The 17,963-nt window shown below is 40.6% G+C and overlaps 1 protein-coding gene across 2 annotated transcripts in view; it reads left to right on the plus strand.

Annotated features, from left to right (window-relative positions):
* Nucleotides 1-2,658: 2,658 nt before the first annotated feature.
* The window catches only part of DCAF1 (DDB1 and CUL4 associated factor 1), a 75,212-nt gene continuing 59,907 nt past the window's right edge, over nt 2,659-17,963 (plus strand). The window contains exons 1-3 of one of the 2 annotated variants that reach the window (XM_033133141.1): nt 2,659-2,887; nt 10,944-11,061; nt 16,203-16,279. In XM_033133141.1, the coding sequence (XP_032989032.1) occupies nt 10,952-11,061; nt 16,203-16,279 (187 nt within the window). In that variant the 5' untranslated portion in view covers nt 2,659-2,887; nt 10,944-10,951. The remainder of the gene's footprint in view (nt 2,888-10,943; nt 11,062-16,202; nt 16,280-17,963) is intronic. The other variant, XM_033133142.1, reaches the window with a different exon arrangement.

The raw sequence follows: 17,963 nt of genomic DNA on the forward strand, positions 1-17,963 counted from the left end.
TGTTGTCTTGGTGGAACCTTCAATTTCTCCCTCTGTAAAACAAGAGTGGTGGACGAGCATGCAGTCATACAGGAGTGGTTGCTTTGCATACATATTGAGCAATAGGAATAGTGTTCCATTTTTGTCTAGGAGGCATAGGGGCTCCTGGGCATGGAGAGGGCCCTGAGTGAATGATTAGAATTCCCTCTTTGTCTAGGCCAGGGTCTCCATGGCCTGGCAGCCCGTTGGTGGCTCCTGTGACTCCTGGACACTTGTAGCAGCAATCTTGTTCAGCCACCAGCACAGTGAGAGTGGATGTGGAACAGCTGGCCTTGCCTCCTGGCCCCAGGGAGTTGCAGGAGGAGGTACAGGGGTCGTGGTGGCACCAGGATGGGGATGGGCTGGGGAGCCTGGAAGTAGGTGGTGGGAGGGAAGGGGTGGTGGAAAGGTGACAGGGAGGAGGGCAGAGGGGAGGAGCACCCCGAGGCCCAGAGGGTTTGGGGCTATTGACTTTCCTACCCATGGCATGGGTACTCCCACCCCCGTGCACGCCCTTACTTGCAGGCAGGTGGAGCACACCTGAGTCTGTAGCCCTTGGTGCTGGGACCAGGGCTGGACTGCTCTTGCCCTTTCTCTGTCACGGGGCAGCCCTGCAGACACCACTCCTTGCCCTTTTGGATGGTGTCTGCTTCTTTCTGAGGCACACATGGGGAGGTGCACAGGCAGACCGGGGTGGGGAGAGGCGAGGGTCCAGGGTCCAGAGATGTTCTTTCAAAGAGGCCAAGGAATCTCTTGCCAATGATTCAGAAGCAATGTGCCAGACCGAGCCCGGCAGGTGGGTCTGGAGTTGCCGTAGCTTTGTGCTTGTGTGGACTTCAATGTGAAAATGCCCACCCTGTGAAACGTGTCAGCGAGCATGCTTGGAATGTGTGTGCAGCCCAGAAAACCTGGGGGCTGTCCTTTCCCCTTCCCGGAGTGGGGGTCTGGGACTGCCTGCAGGTGTGTGGCTGTGTGTGTGTGTGTGTGTGTGTGTGTGTGTGTGTATGTGTGGCTGTGTGTGTGTGTTTGTGTTGGCAGGCTGGAGGGGCTGCAGATGTTACTGAGCAGAGATTCTGGAGGGAGCAGCTCCCAGACAGGCCCTTCCTTCCCCAGCCTCCGGGGCCCTGGTTTCTCCAAACTCCCTCACTCCCATTACAGACGCAGGGCCCCAGACTGGGTTTTTGAAGGGAAGCAGTGCCATCTGGTGTCAGACTGAGGCTGTGCCAGGAACACGTGAACTGGACCAGGGGTTCCCACAAGGACTCTGCCTTTCAGGACCCTAGGCAGTGGGCTTGAACACTCCATCCTTATGCATTTTGGGATCATGGCCTAAGGAGGCATGACAGGAAAGTCAGCTGAAGGAGTGATAGAGGACAGGCACAGCAAAGTTAGGCGTCCGGCCTCTGGACCTACAAATGGGACCCACCCCTTGGACCACCTCTCTATGCTCAGATTTCTCTTCTGTATAGGTCGCTGACTGTAATCTACCCTGTGGGGTGATAGTGAGCGTTATATGAAAAAGTGTAGGTAAAACACTTGGCTCAGAACTGAGCCTGCTGTAACGTCAAAGGAAATGATAGTGGCCATTATTGATACAGGCAAAAGTCCAGAAGCAGAGAAGAGAGCTCTGTCATGGCAGGTGAAAGGGTTGCAGAGAAGTGACATGTCTGCGGCACTGCCACCCCACATTCTAGGATTTTGTGCCTGAACAGCTGCTCCAAGTTACACACTTAAGTGAAGGAGGGAGGTATCGTTTTTCTGGGAAGAGAGGAATGGGGTCCAATCAGGAATGGAGACCTAGCATTCAGGCTTTCACTAGCTTCTGACTAGCTGTAGGACCTGACCATGGCAGCAAGTTTGCTGTGTCCCGTGTTCCCCATGTGAAAGTGTTGGCTCTGAGGACTCCATAGAAATGCACAGAAACTTGCTTAGGTTTCCCAGAGAGATAGTCTGGGGAGGGTCTTGTTAGGAAGAGATTCTGCTCAGCTGTCCACGTTTATCTTTCATGTCCCCACAAAGGGATCCCTGAGTCAGTTAGGAGTCATTCTAGTTCTACTGCTAATTGGTTGTGTGATGTTAGGCAAGTCACTTACTCTCTCTGAGCCTCCCAAAATAAAGGATTTAAATTAGATGACCTCTGAGGTCAGCCCTGCCTTAACTTATGGCCTTTTGATTTTTTTCCTTTTCTCTGCCTCACATGTAATACCTAGGATAAATATTTATTGATCCTACAGACCAGGTCTTGAACGGAAAGAGAAAGAAAAACTAGACTTCTGTTTAATGAGTGCTGTGCTTTCTGAGATGCTTGTGGGAAATGTCTTAGATCCTGGTATGTTCTAGTAACAATGGAGCAATGGGAGAATGAAACGAAGGCTTTCCGCTGTCATACGGGGCATAATAAGGTACTGAGAAGGGATCCAGCACTCATAGCCTTGGCTTGGAAGGAGTCTGGTTCCTCACTTTTCGCTTCCGCCTTCGGAAACAGCCAATGAGTAAACGTCAGTTCGCGTTAATCCTAAAAACCTACAAATACCAGAAGTCAACGCGCGGGGACGATGTGCTCCTGCTCCAATTAGGACTGGTGGTCCCCGCCCCTAGAAGCGGAACTTCATTTCCCAGGCGGCTCTGGGGCTCGTCCTCCGCTCGCGCTGGCGTTCTCCTCCCGCCTCCGGCTAGCGAGCCTCGCGCCAAATCGGGGGACGCGCGCGCGGGGCACGTAACATGCGAGTGACGCATAATATGTGGGCCGCTCTGGACCCGTGGTCGCGCTGTGTGTGAGTGAGGGAGAGTGAGTGCAGGACCTGAGGCGGTGTGTGTGAACTGTGGCCGCTGGCGGGGTCAGGGGGGAGCGGCGGAGCCGCCCGGGAAGGTGAGTGGGGCCGGGAGGAAGATGGCTCTCTGGGAGGGGCGCGAGGAGACAGAGCGCGTGGCCCCGCAGGCGGGAGAGTGGGCGCCGGGCTGGGGGAGGGGCGGCACCTGCCTGGGCCGCCGGCGGGGAGGGGGCGGGCCGGGCCGCCAGGGAGGCTGGGCCGGAGGCCTGACAGGGCTTTTCCTCCTCCAGATTCTTGGCTCGGGGGCGGGGCCTCCACGTTCTTCCTCCAGTCCGCAAAAGAAGCTTCCCGAGAGTAACTCTTCCGCCCGGAATGGGGGGCAGGGGTGTGCCCGCCCCTACCTGTAGGAGGGGCTCCTCTTCGTCCCCTTGGTGCATTTTTTCTTCCCAGTCTCCGTTCTGTACGGGCTGGGGGGCTCCGTCTTTCTGCCCTACGGCGGCCCCCTTCCCAGACTGTCTCCGCCTCCAGCTCCAGTCACCTGGGCGGGCTTTCGCCTCCCTCGGCCTCGTGCTACCTCCGCCTGCACCCGCCTGGCTCTCGGACCAGGCGAAGGGCGGAGCTTTCCGGGCACTCCTCCCACCCCCGTGGTGGAGGGGCGGGGTGGACAGAGGTGTGTGGTTCCTGCAGCGTGGAGCCAAACCTCGGAGTGCCCGCCAAGCTTCCCGGGAGCCTGTCTCTGCGGTTATAGTCGTTTCAAACTGGGATGTCAGAGGCGTTTTCTCAATCCCTCTTCTCTTGCTAGACGGCTTTCTCTTAGGGCAGAAAAACAAAAGCGCTCGAGTTTCGCATTTGTTGAAGTGGTAGTTTTTTTGGAGCATCTGGAGTAGTACTTTTTGAGTCCCAAATAGCTCATCCCTTTCCACATCACTTTGGCCTCAGTTTTTCCACCGTGTGTTTTCAATGGAGCCTTTTAATTAGTCTGCATGTTTTAATAAGATGCTTTAATAATTTATATTAGTAGCATCTTCCTGTTCTAAACGCTTTGTTAATGTAGAGTGAGAGGTTCATTGGCGTGTCATCCTGTAATTTTCCAGTTTACTGGAGTTTACCTTTAAGATTTATGTAAGTTTATATTTAGAGTCTTTAGGAATTGATTTGTGTTTTTCTGCTTGATGCTTTCAAGGTTTGGGTTTTGTATATAGCAGTTATTCATTATCCATTTTCAGCAGGCGATATAGTTTTTGATGTTAAGGAGGTAATACAGAATTTGGGGAATGGAAAGGAAATCGTGTGCTCAAAATCTCTTGAGTAGTTGCTGAGTGTAGTTTTTTGCTGTTTTACTTGTACGGTTGTTACTTTTAATTGAGGAGGAATCTGGTGGAATGAACCACATGTTAGCTTGAAGTGATTGAAGTTGGTTTTTAACCAATTATGTCTCTTTTTTGTAAAGGAAGTGGTCATAGGCAGTAATAGAAAATTGTTATATATGATCTCATTTTATACTAATTATTGGGTAAATTTCCCCCCCTTCTTCTGCCTCCCCCACCCCACTCCGGTTCAAGCTGTTGTTTCTTAGTCTAGTGTGTAGGACGCAGCTCCCTGGCCCATGCTGGTGGCCGCTCAGGATGGCCACCACTCATACTGGCCACCAGCCATTCCTGGCATAACACAGCAGCTACCGCCGACCTCCGGCTGCTCATGGCAGTCCAGCTTCAGGGAGAGCTGTTGTTCACAATCTTAGCTGTAGAGGGCGCAGCTCACTGCCCCATGTGGGAGTCGAACCAGCAACCTTCGCGTCAGGAGCATGGCGCTCCAACCACCTGAGCCACCTGGCTGGCCCTTACTGGGTAAATTTTACTTGATGCTCCAAACCTGGATTTTTTTCCAGTTTTGTGTGTTTGTTTTGTTTTTAAATGAAGAAGAATGCTTTCAAACACTTGTTTCAGGATTGTAACCTTAAGGGAACTTTCCTCAACCTGGACTTCATTTTAGGCTTCGGGGCAATTTCTGCGGAATAGGCTGTTCAGTACTCTGTGTTAGAAGAGGACAGATTTTATGGTTTAATTAAAAAGTTACAAAAGGTTACAAAATAGTTGAAAAATGGTAGAGCTAGGATGATAATGGATGATGAAAAATCTCCTACCTTTATCCCTTAGAAAATCAGTTACCATATTTTGCCTTGTATAATGTGCTCCCGTGTATAATGTGCACCCACATTTTTGGCCCAAACTTTTAGGGGAAAAAAACTCTCTTGTTTAAATTTTTATTTATTTACATTTAGGTATTTTTTTGTATTATAAAGGAATTTTAGCATTTATTTTTTTAACATGTTACGGTAGAAGAAATTTTATGTAACAAATAATTGCAAAACACAAGAACAGGTACAAGGTACGAGAAATTTTATGTACTGGTAACAAATTTATGATGTTTACACATCATAGAAGGCCAAGAACTCTTCATTGTTGCAAGTTCGTTGTTGCAAGTTCATTGTAAGTTCAGTAAAACCAATCATCATATTCCAGGGTATTATTTTGCATACGGGTATCATTATTGATTTCTAGAGTTAACTTTTAACTCATAAGCATAAATAAAAGAATTAAAAGCATTTATATAGATACGGAATTAGTACTACCCATGTATAATGTGCATCCTTATTTTTCCCTCACAAATTTGGGCAAAAAAGTGTGCATTATACAAAATATAGTACCTGCCACAAAAGTAATAGATAGTCTCCATTTCTTGTGTATTCTTTCAGGGATATCTTATTTGAGGGACACACAAATGGACACACATTTCTCACTTAACAATATATTGATCTAGAGTTGGTCAAAGTAGGAAAGGACATGCTTCTTAATTTTTTCCAACTTTTTATTATGAAAATTTTCAAACATATTAAAACGTTGAAAGAATAGGAAAACAAACACTTGTTTATCCATCCAGAGTCAACAGTTGTTAATATTTTGCCATATTTTCTCTCTATAGGTGTGGTATATGTTTTCTGGAGCCATGTGAAAATAAGTTGCAGACACATTACCCCTAAATGCTTTGGCAGCCGTCCTTTAAGGATAAGAACATTCTACGGATGTTTTGTAGGGCTTTATATTATTCCATTGTATGGACAGTGTTATCATTTAACCCTCACAACAACCATTTCCATTTTACAGATAAGGAAACTGAGATTTGGAAAAGTTAAATAACTTGATCAGAATCTCACAGGTATGTCCGTAGAGTTGGCAGATGGATGCTTGAAGCCCTTTTCCACCATGGCCTCTGAGCCCATTTCCTCATCTGTAGAAAAGGGAAGGATGGTTGTGAAAATTCAGAAAAGCTTAAGTGAATTAGTTAAATGTCCCGTACTAATAGTCACTAGTTGGTAACTGTTGTGTCACTATTGGACAGGTGATAAATTCTCCTGCCACTTAAAGAACATTTAGAATGTGGTGAGTTGAGTAATGTACCTTCACTGTCTTGTGCATAACACGACGACTGCACCTTTTAGATTAATAGTCTTTCAATGATAGTGAAATGAATTCTCATTGATTGGGGAAGGGGAACAGGACTTTATTGGGGAACAGTGGGTACTTCCAGGCCTTTTTTCCAAGTCAAGTTGTTGTCCTTTCAATCTTAGTTGTGGAGGGTGCCGTTCAGCTTCAAGTTGTTGTCCTTTCAGTCTTAGTTGTGGAGGGCGCAGCTCAGCTCCAGTTGTCGTTGCTAGTTGCAGGGGACACAGCCCACCATCCCTCGCGGGACTCGAGGAATTGAACTGGCCACCTTGTGGTTGAGAGCCCACTGGCCCATGTGGGAATCGAACCGGCAGCCTCCGGAGTTAGGAGCATGGAGCTCTAACCGCCTGAACCACCAGGCCAGCCCCTATTTTAGTCAATTTTAAGTTTGTATTTTTCCTGGGCAAGTGATTATTCCCAAAGTTATAAATATTCTCAGGTATAATAAATCAGAAATTTTGAAAATGGTAACAGAAGTGTATGTCTGAATTGAACTGTAAAATTTTAGTATTTTAATGCCTATGAATTGACCTTTATTAGAAGTAGTATTTTCTTTAAACTTTGCTTCATGGACTTCACTAGACTGATTGCTTAAGTTTTCCAAAAGACATTCCCTCCTGGAATTTTAGTTTCTTCATTAAAAAATTATAAAATTCAAATACTGTAAATTAATCATTAACTTTTAAATTGTACAGTTCAGTGGTATTTAGTAGATTAACAATGTTGCGCAACCATCATTGCTTTTAGTTTCATTTTCATCACCCCAAAAGGAAACCCCATACCCATTAAGGAATCATTTCCTATTTCCTCCTCCCCCAAGTCCTTGGCAACCACCAGGCAGCTTTCTGTATATGGATTTATCTATTCTGGGCATTTCATTATAAATAGAATCATACAACGTGTGACCTTTTGTGTCTGGCTTATTTCACCTAGCATATTTTTAAGGTTCATCCACTGCTGTAACGTATTGGTACTTCATTCTTTTCTATAGCTGAATAATATTGAATTGAGTGAATATAACCACATTTGGTTTATCCTTTCACTCATTGGTGGACATTTGGGGTTGTTTCACCTTTTAGCTATTGTGACTATGCCACTTTGAACATTTGTGTACAAGTATTTGTTTAAGTATCTGCTTTCAACTCTCTTGGGTATATATGTTGAAGCAGAATTGCTGGGTCATATAGTAATTCTATGTTTAAAGGTTTTTAAAAAACCTTTTTGAAGAACCACCAAACTGTTTCCCATACTTGCTGTACCATTTTACATTCTCATTTGCAGCGTACGTTCCAATTTCTCATCTCCTTGCCAATGCTTGTTATTTCCTGATTTTTTGTGTTTAGTCATCCTAATAGGTGTGAGTGGTATCTTGTTGTGGTTTTGATTTTCATTTCACTAATGAGGTTAAGCATCTTTCATGTGCTTGTTGGCCATTTGTATATCTTTGGAGAGATGTCTGTTCAAATACTTTGCCCATTTTCAAGTCAGGTTTTTTTGTTGTTATAGGAATTATCTGTGTATTATGGGTACTAGATCCTTATCAAATACGATTTGCAAATATTCTCCCATTCTTTGGGTTGTCTTTTCACTTTCTTAAATGTCCTTTGATGCACAAAAATTTAAAAATTTGAAGCCCAATTCATTTGTTCTTGTGTTGCTTATGCTTTTGTTGTCATAAATAAAAATCCCTTGCCAATTTCAAGATCACTAAGATTTTCCCTTATGTTTACCTCTAAAGAGTTTTATAGTTTATTCTTACATTTAGGTCTTGGATCCATTTTGAGTTAATTTGTATTTGGTGTGAGGCAAGGATCTAACTTCATTCCTTTGCATGTGGGTATCCAGTTGCCTCAGCAGTCTTTCTGCTAATAGTCTAATGGTCTTTCAATACATTCTTTCCCTATTAATGGTCTTGACACACTTGGAGAAAATCAATTGACCATAAATGTGAGATTTTATTTCGGGACTCTCAATTCTATTGTATCAGTATGTATCTTTCTAGTACCACATTGTTTTGATTACTGTAGCTTTGTAGCAAGTTTTGAAATCAGAAATGTGAATTCTCCAACTTCTTCAAGATTATTTTGATTATTTAGGGTCCCTTGCAATTGGATATGAATTTTAGGATCGACATTGCCATTTTTGCAAAAAAGGTTATTAGGATTTTAATAGGGATTGCACTGACTGTTGGCCACTTTGGCGAGTATTGCTATGTTAACAATATTAAGTCTTCTAATCCATGAACACAGGATGTCTTTCCATTTATGTAGGCCTTCTCTAATTTATTCCAGCAATATTTTGTAGTTTTCAGTGTATAAGTCTTGTGCCTTTTTGGGTTAAAATTTTTTTTCATAATTTATTCTTTTTGGTGCTATTATAAATGAAATTGTTTTTTTTTAATTTCACATTTGTTATTGTTCATTGCTAGTGTGTATGTGTATAGCAGTACGACTAATTTTTGTTTGTTCGTCTTGTACTCTGTATAGCTTTGCTAATTTATTAACTCAGTTTCTTTTTGGTGAATTCCTTAGGACTTCCTGTATGTAGGATTATGTCATCTCTAAATAAAGATAATTTTACCTTTTCCTTTCCAACTTGGATGCCTTTATTTCTTTTTCTTGACTAATTGCTTTGGTTAGAACTTCAGTACATTGTTTAATATAAGTGGTGAAAGTGGGCATCCTTGTCTTGTTTTTCATTTTAGGGGGAAAGCTTTCAGTCTTTCATCATTGAGTATAATGTTAGTTGTAGGGTTTTTTTTTTCTTTTCTTTTTTTTAAATGCCCTTTACCACGTTGAGGAAGTTCTCTTCTGTTCCCAGTTTTGAGTATTTTCATCGCAAAAAGATGTTGGATTTTGTCATGTGTTTTCTGTATCAAGCAGATGATCATTTCCCCCTTTATTCTGTTAATGTGGGTGTGTTACATTAATTGATTTTTGTGCATTGAGACCTCTTCCCCTTGCATTGCTAGAATAAATCCCACTTGGTCATGATATATAATTCTTTATATGCTGCTGTATTCAGCTTGCTAGTATTTTGTTGAGGAATTTTGCATCTACATTCATGAAGTATATTGGTCTTTAGTTTTCTTGTGATGTTTTATCTGGCTTTGGTATGGGGGTAATGCTGACTTCGTGGAATAAATTAGGAAGTGTCCCTCCTCTTCTATTTTTTTGGAAGAATTTGAGGATTAATGTTAATTCGTCTGTAAATGTTTGGTTAAATTATTTCTCCACCCTACTCCCTGGCTAGTACTTCTCAAGATTGTCAAGGTTGTGAAAAACAAGGAAAGACTCAAAAACTCATAGACCACAGGACACTAGGGAAATATGACAACTAAATGCAATGTAGTGTCCTGGATGAAATCTTGGAACAGAAAAAGGACATGAATAGAAAAACTGGTGAAATTTGAATCACATCTGGTGTTTGTTCATCATGTAACAATGTTGGGTGTATTAATTTTGGCCTGTACCACTATATAATAGTGTGGTAACATTAGGGGAAACTGAACTGAGTGAGGAGTGTATGGGAATTCCACTATCTTTGCAACTTTTTGGAAATCTAAAATTATTCAAAGTAAGAAATTTATTTTAAAAAATGCATGTATAGTTAGTGGTCACAGTAAAAAATACAGCGTGGGTTTTCTTTCTTTTTTTTTTAAATTAAAGTTTATTGGGGGTGCCTGGGTTTTCTTAAGGTCAGAAATCCATATTTGTCAGTCACACCTGCAGAATTTCCTTTTTGTAATTTTGATTAGAAAGTCTGAAAATATGGATTCTTTTCTGCAGAAAAGAAGCCTTTTAATTTAATTTTTTTTGTTTTTGGAAATATTTGTTCTCCTTTGGAGTTGTGGGTAGCCCAGGGGACATGAATCATGACTATTAGAATTGCCTCTATTAAAACAAATGTTCACATTTTAGGTAGTCGATGTCATCTTTTGCATACTTCTTTTGGTCTTATGGTAGATAATTTTTAGAAGTGTGAACAATAATTCTAGATGAGCTAGTAATCCTTTTCTGGTGTGAAACTTTTTATAGAACATTAGCTATTTCAGTGAAAATACACATTTTGCATGGCAAAGTATGACATTTTGATCCTAAAACTACTTTGGCAAAGAAGTTGATCTATCAACCATCTAAACATTTGGGTCTCATTTATCCTGTTTGGAGCCCCTTATAAACTTCTCTTCCCTATGTCTATTTCTCATGTGGCTCCTCTAAAGCCCGTCTAAGCTCTTTGTCCTTCTGTACCTTATTCTATGTATGGTGTATCGGTATATTCATTTTTGAGGTAGCTTTTGTCTGATTCTCAAAGGGGTTCCTGATCCTAGAAAGTTTAAGAATCATGATTTCAGTCGGTTCCTTGTCTCATTTGGCATTGAATAAACTGAGTTTGAGAGAGGTGACAGGGCTTGTTCATCATGTTTTAATGAGTATCCAGGCTTCCAATCTCAGGTTTCGCACTGTACCACAAATAAAATTATCTAAAGGGCCAAGGGTTAAAGTTTCCTTGCTTTTAATTATTTCCTATGCTTACTCACCCCTCTTCTTTTCCCTCCTCACTTTTCTTTTTGTAGTAAATATGTCAGGTTTTCTTGTCTGTCTTCACTTAGTGTTACTTTGTTTTGTTTTGTTTTGTTTTGCTTCCTTAGGCCAAGCCATGACTACAGTAGCGGTACATGTGGACTCCAAAGCTGAGCTCACTACCCTGCTGGAGCAGTGGGAAAAGGAACATGGCAGTGGGCAGGACATGGTACCGATCCTCACCAGGTATGAACAATTAAGCTTTTTTAAAAATTAGTTTTAAAAGAAGGAAAACTTGGAGAACAGTATAGGAACATTTCACCTTCCTTGTGAATTCTAAATCCATTTTTTTCCCTTTTAGAACTAGTCTTTACTACTAGAAGCTCTTTAGATTTCCTACCTTGCCTCTCAGGCCCTTTGTCCTCATTCTCCTCCGTAGAATTTTTTCCCTGCCTGTGGTTTCATCCCAGGGTTTTGTTAGTGGTTCTCTTCTCTCTTCACTTTAAATATTCTATTAATACCTAGTTTTCATCCCTGTCCATGGCTTAAAACAATATTCTTTGTTAACTTTCAAATTTATATTTCTACTTCAGACTTCTCTGTTTTAAAATTTCAGATGCATTTCTCAGCTGTTTGTTTTACACATCTTTACCTGGATATTTCACAGACATCTGAAATATACCGTGTCCAAAACAGAGCTCATTGTATTCATCCTCCCTCCCTCCTTATTCACAGCTGTGCTTTTGTATTCCTTGCCATGGTGTAAATGGTTTTAAACTGAAAACCATCCTCCCTAGTGAATTCTCCCAGCACAATTTAGTCACCAGGCCTGAGGATTCTGCTGCTTCCTCTTCCCCATCCCAACTACTGCTTCCTTCATTAGGTGTCGGGTGTTTCTGGATTGGTCCATTGGCCAGTGTGCATTATCCCTCTGTCTCCAGTTTACTCCTCCTGAGACAGCCTCCCCTTTGCTGCAAGATTCATCCTTCTCATACACAAATCTGACTGTCATTATTTTGTTTTGGGATATACTTGTTTTCCTTTGGAGTTATGGGTAGCTCCAAAGCCTCTGGCCACGACTCTTCCCTGGCTCCCTTTTTCCTACGGAATAAAAGGGAGAGTGGCTTATGAGGCTATTTATGATTTGGCCCCCGCCTCCTTTTTCTGCCTCATAATGTTGATCTCTTTCAGTGAAGAATGGTACCATATTTTCTCATGTCTGTGTGCCTTTACATTTGCTGTGTCTTTGGCCTGAAATGCTTTTTCTTAGTATGTCTCCTTGGTAAGGTCTAGTCCCTTCAAGAAACAGTTCAAGAATCATGTCTGTAAAACCTTCTCTGACTTTGATGTCCTTAGGGAGGTTTGGGCATGCCTTAAAAACATTTTAAAAAAAATACTTGTCACATATATAAATATATAAATATCATATATATGTAATAATTTCCTCCCATTTTAACTCTTACCATATTGTACTATAGTTACGTTTTTACGTGTCTCCTCACTAAATTGTGAGCTTTTTGAAGGCAGGTGCTATACCTTTCTATTGGTAATCTCCATAGACAATGAATTGTCCGCTGCCTGGTACATAGAAGTAGTAATTGTGTGGGACATAAGTTTATTGAATGAATATGTTAATTAAGGAGGAGAGAAAATAAAAAATAAAGGCTGGGGAGGGGGTATGCTTACGTATTTTCTAGGCTGGAGTTCACTGGAACATGGGAAACTTTAACATCTAACCTTTGAAATCCTAGTGAAAAAAGCTTTTTGTTTATGCAATGAGCTGTTCTTTAGAGATACAGAGAACTGTGCTCTTATGAAGGTTTAAATAGGGATAAATGCTTTTGTCTTGATAACATGGGGAACATGTGAAAGTACAGTTTTTTTAAGTACAAAATTGTTGCTAACTGGTGGCAAGTGGGTTTTAATTTGTAGAGGCATTGGACATTAAGAACTGATCACAAGATACCTGAAGTGCAGCTGCAGTGAATTAAAGAATCTAAGTATCGTGCAGTTAACATGTGGATTATCGATGTAACTGAAAAGAGAGTCATAAATGGGGATGATAATGTTAGTGGTGGGTTCACTTAATTGCTCAAAATATTTATTGAGAACATATACTGAAAATACTCAAATGTATTATTTTCAAGGCTGTTTCACATTTATGATTGCATTTGACCATCATCTTTGTCACTGCTAAGATGTTCAGCAATGCAAAGCCTAAAACACAGGGCCCTGTCTTCAAGGAGTTAACCTGGGAGGCAACTAATGGATAAGAAACAATGTAGACTAGTACAAGATAACATACAAGGAAATGCTAAACCCTACAGTATGGTGCATAAATGTTGTACAGGTTATGAGAATGGAAAGAACTTGAATGAGTCAGTTTCTTTCATGTACTCAACAAATATTTGAGGACCTTTTGTGTGTCAGAACTGTGTGAAACACGTCTCTGAACCTCAACTTCTTTGTCACTAAAAGTATCCTTGTGAGTTATTGTTAAAAGAAAGCCATCCTCGGAGCTACTTGCAGAAGACTGCATAGCAAGGCAGTGGAAAGCTAAGGTTAAAATCCTGGGTTTTAACTCCAGTTCCAGTGGGCTTTCCAGTATACCATGTTTCCGCGAAAATAAGACCTAACTGGAAAGTAAGCCCTAGCATGATTTTTCAGGAGGACATCCCCTGAACATAAGCCCTAATGTGTCTTTTGGAGCAAAACTTAATCTAAGATCCGGTCTTATTTTCGGGGAAACACGGTAAGAGGTAGTTTCCTTGGAACAGGGACTTGAATGATGGTAGAATATAGCTCGATGAAAAGCAGAGAAACAATGTTTTCTAGGAAAAGTGAAAAATATGACTGAAAAAGGAATTGAGAGAAGGAACTGAGGCATGTTTTTGTGGCAGTGAGAAAATGGTCCCCACCAGAGTGGGGGATGAATATAAGATAGGGAAAATAAAGTTATATGGAGCAAGATCTTAAAAAGATGTTCAAAGTTAGGGAGTTTAAGAGACAGTAGGATTAATTAAAAGTATAGTTTATTTTAGATAGGGACAACTCCTACCATCCTCCAAATTGTGGGTCTGTTAGCTCACTGGGTATTTCCTGAAGGATCTCCATGGTTCTTCTCCTGCCGTCAACTGTCCGCAGGTTTGGGTGTTTTGGGGATATTGCATGAGAAGCAAATTAATTTCAGGCCTACCTACTCATTTGACCATTTTTGTGTGTGTGTGATTTTTTGACAATTTTCCTAAGAAAAATGTATGACTGTTTATAACTTTATTGTTATGTTATTTTGTTTATTATGACTATAAGCCTTTCACTTGATTCTGTGAAAAGGGACTGGCATTGGGCCAGGCTATGTGAGCTTAACCCAGGTTCTGTGTTGTTTTTTTTAAAAAAATACTGAGGTATAATTTATATACTGTACAATACTCTGCTTGATAGCTTTTTTTGTTGTTGTTGTTACTTGTAAGACCGTCACCCAGATGAACTTAACAGAACTCGAGTCCCACCTCATAAGGCTCCCTCCTGCCCCGGCCCAGTCAGTAGCTACCCTAAATTGTTTTTCTGTTTGTGTTTGATTCTCAGCGTTCATAGTGACAACACCGAAATAGCTCTCACATGTCAAAATCAGGCTTTGTTTTAAGGCAGAGCACATATACCTTGTTCCCCTGAAAATAAGACCTGGCCGGACCATCAGCTCTAATGCGTCTTTTGGGGCAAAAATGAATATAAGACCCGATATTATGTTATGTTATATTATATTATATTAGACCCAGTATTATGTTACATTATATTATATTGTATTATACCTGGTATTATATTATACCTAGTATTATATTAGACCTGGTATTATGTTATATTATACTACATTACATTATACCTGGTATTATATTATACCCAGTATTATATAAAACCTGGTCTTTCATTACAGTAAAATAAGACCGGTCTTATATTAATTTTTGCTCCAAAAGATGTATTAGAGCTGATGGTCCGGCTAGGTCTTACTTTTGGAGACACATGGTATTAACTTAAACTTCAAGGAAACTCATTGAGGTAGGGACTGTCACCATCATTTTGCAGATGAGGCACAAAGAGGTTAAGTAACTTGACCAAAGTCACATGCAGTGGAAGATTTGAACCCTGGCCATCTGGCTCCAGAATCCATGTTTTTAATTTCTGTGGTGCTATATTGCTTAGTTTCAACTGAAGATGCTAGTAGATCTTATACTATGTAATTTTAAATATATTTTGTGTGATTGCCCTTTGTGGTAAAGAGCACTTATATAGGTTAGAGGGAAAGGTAGAAAAAGTAGAAATACTTTTAAGGATTGATGGGGGAAAAACATATAGTAGGTAAGAATTTTTGCAGGGAGCTTACCCTTAAGACTAGGAAGTACGGTTTTGTGGAAATAAAGCATATAGGAGAGTTTGAGTTAGGATAGCATACTAGATATTGGGAAGAGTGATTGTCTTGTATTTGATTGTCATTATAACAGATTAAATTGTCAGTCCTGCTTTGGGTACTCAAAAAGTGGTTTTTCTCGTTTCAAAAAGAATGCATGAATAAAAGGGAACTATTGACAACATGAAACAACATGGGTGATTCGAAACATGCTGAGTGAAAATAGCCGGTATAAAAAGAGTATATGGGATTCCATTTCTATGAAATTTTGGAATAGGCAATACAAATTCGTAGTGAGAGCTTAGTGGGGGCGGAAGTGTGTTATAGGCTGAGGTAACGGCACATGGAAAGGCCCTGACGCAGTTATGAACTTGGACTCTTTGAAGAGCAGAGAAGCTTAATGACTGAAGCTTAATGAAAGAGGGGTGGAGAAGTAGAAGTGGTCAGACATGCAGACAGAATCCAGATTATTGGAAGCCATAGTAGTACTTGGGTTTAATTCAAGTTATTGTGGTAAATCATTGGAAGATGGAGAATGAATTATCAGGTGAAGCATGGAAGCAAGAAGCAAGGAGAGCAGCGCAAAGGCTGTTGTTGTAAGTTGTCCAGGCAGTTGATTTTGATGATGGTCTGGACAAGGGTAGGAATGGTCAAGATGTAGAGGAATGATTGAAGTCAGGAGATGTTTAGTAGGTCGAGCTAATGGGAATTATTGTGGGGGATGAGGAGAAAAGGAAGGTTTTCAGAATGACCTATGGTAGGTTTGGCTTCAGAGGGACAGAAGTGCTTCTGAGGGGAGAAGAGTAAGTTTGGGAGTGGAAGTTGTATGAGATGGTTGTGTAGATCTCTGTTTTCATCAGGAAAGTACCCTTTTTCTAACTTTGCGCCTTTATTTTACACCTTGACTATTGAGTTGATACTTTAGGTGGCTGTACATTTTTTTATATGCTTGTATAGAGTTGACCCTGTCTTTCTTTTGTGCTAGGATGTCTGAATTGATTGAAAAAGAAACTGAAGAATATCGTAAAGGGGACCCAGACCCATTCGATGATCGACATCCTGGTGAGACTTGTGTTCTCTTAAGAAGCCTGTCTCTAATTTTCTTACAAAAGAAACTGAGTAGAAATATTTTTCACTTGAAATAACATCTTTCACGATAGGTCTTAAGACCTATTTGCTAAAATATTGCTCAAGGTGGTGGGGGCAGTGAGGAAAAATAAATTCCTGGAAAAATTGAAATATTTGTAATATTTACAGATCCAGTAGAACATAACTAACTTAAAAGAACTAAATTATAGGGGTATACCTTATTGACTCATTTGGTATAATTGCAAAGACTTAAAAAGAGAAAAATGTTCTCTCTAATTTTTAAACCACAGGTGTTATCTTTTGTGCTTTCATCTTTTTAAAAATGACAACTATTCTTTTACTGATGGGGAAATGTAGTTGAGAATGCATTTAGTGCCTTGCTTTTAGTTATGAAGTTGATACTTGGAACCTTAAATAATGAACAGACTTCTTGATGTCTGCTTTAGTGTCTTGACAACTAAAGTATGCCCCCTTATGTAAATTTGGTTTCATTTTGGGATAATTTAATTAGAGTCCAGACAACCCAGCCTGCTTTGGCATGAAATTTGCTATAATACAGAACTATATGGGACTTGAGACTTTGCCATTGCTCTAAGGTAGATTACTAGTGGGCAAAGCTTAATGCCACACTGCATGTAAACTCGCTGTCTAAAGCCAGAAGCAATCCTTTGTGGAGAAAAGAGTTTGAGATTTTGGATGTGGGGAGATAGTGAGAATGAGTGGGAGTTTGTAAAAATAAGGACATTGTATATCTACCTGGATGTTCCAGGGTTTCTTTCTATTTTTTTAGACATTTGTTCTCAAATGTTGGTAAGTTAGGCATTTCAGATTGAGTGTCCAGTTTCTGTGCTGTTTCCTGCTACTCTGGTCCTAGACATCCCCACTTGTGACTGAATTCAAAGGACTCTTCTGTTTAACCCACATCTTCAGTTAAGGCAGTCGGAGCATAGAGAAGTATAATACAAAAGTGAATGTGAAATAAGAATTACTTAACAGATGGCATTAGGAAAAGAGTTAAAAGAGCTGATCATGCTTAGTGATACTGCCTTATGAACGATGAAATTGGTAATGAGGTAGAGGAAGAGACAGAAAGATAGGCCTTTTTCAGTAGAAATTTAACAACAATTTTTCCTCTCTACCTCTTATGTTAAGCAATATTCGTGATTAGGTGTAATTTCTATTAATAAAAATAAGGGTCTTGGTTTCATCATTTATAAACATAGAAATTTCTGTTGGTAATCTGAGGTCTTCATTTGTTTTTATGATACTGTACTCTCTAACTTTTCTTTTTGTGAGTTACTTTGGGAAACTAATTACGGCTTGGTAAAAACTTCGTATCAGCAGCTTACATCTTCATCCTAAATTACATCCTTTGACTAAATTTGCTACTCTGTTTGAAAGGAATATTAAATAAAATAGGTGGTATCTGTTTTAAAAACAAACCAATAATTGTCCCAACAACTAATTTTCTTTTTTAACCTTTTGGCTTTGTGTTGGGTAGATCCTAGGTCCCTGGTCTCCTTTCTTTCCCCAATAACTGGGAAATGAAGATGGCCAAAGTTACTCTACCTTTAGAGTTGGTGATTGCTTAGTGGGATTCCTGCCCCCCACCCCCCAAAGCCACTCCAAGCCTGGGGTGTCATTACAGGTTTGAGGA

This window comes from Rhinolophus ferrumequinum, chromosome 17 (assembly GCF_004115265.2).
Source record: "Rhinolophus ferrumequinum isolate MPI-CBG mRhiFer1 chromosome 17, mRhiFer1_v1.p, whole genome shotgun sequence".
NCBI lineage: Eukaryota > Metazoa > Chordata > Mammalia > Chiroptera > Rhinolophidae > Rhinolophus > Rhinolophus ferrumequinum.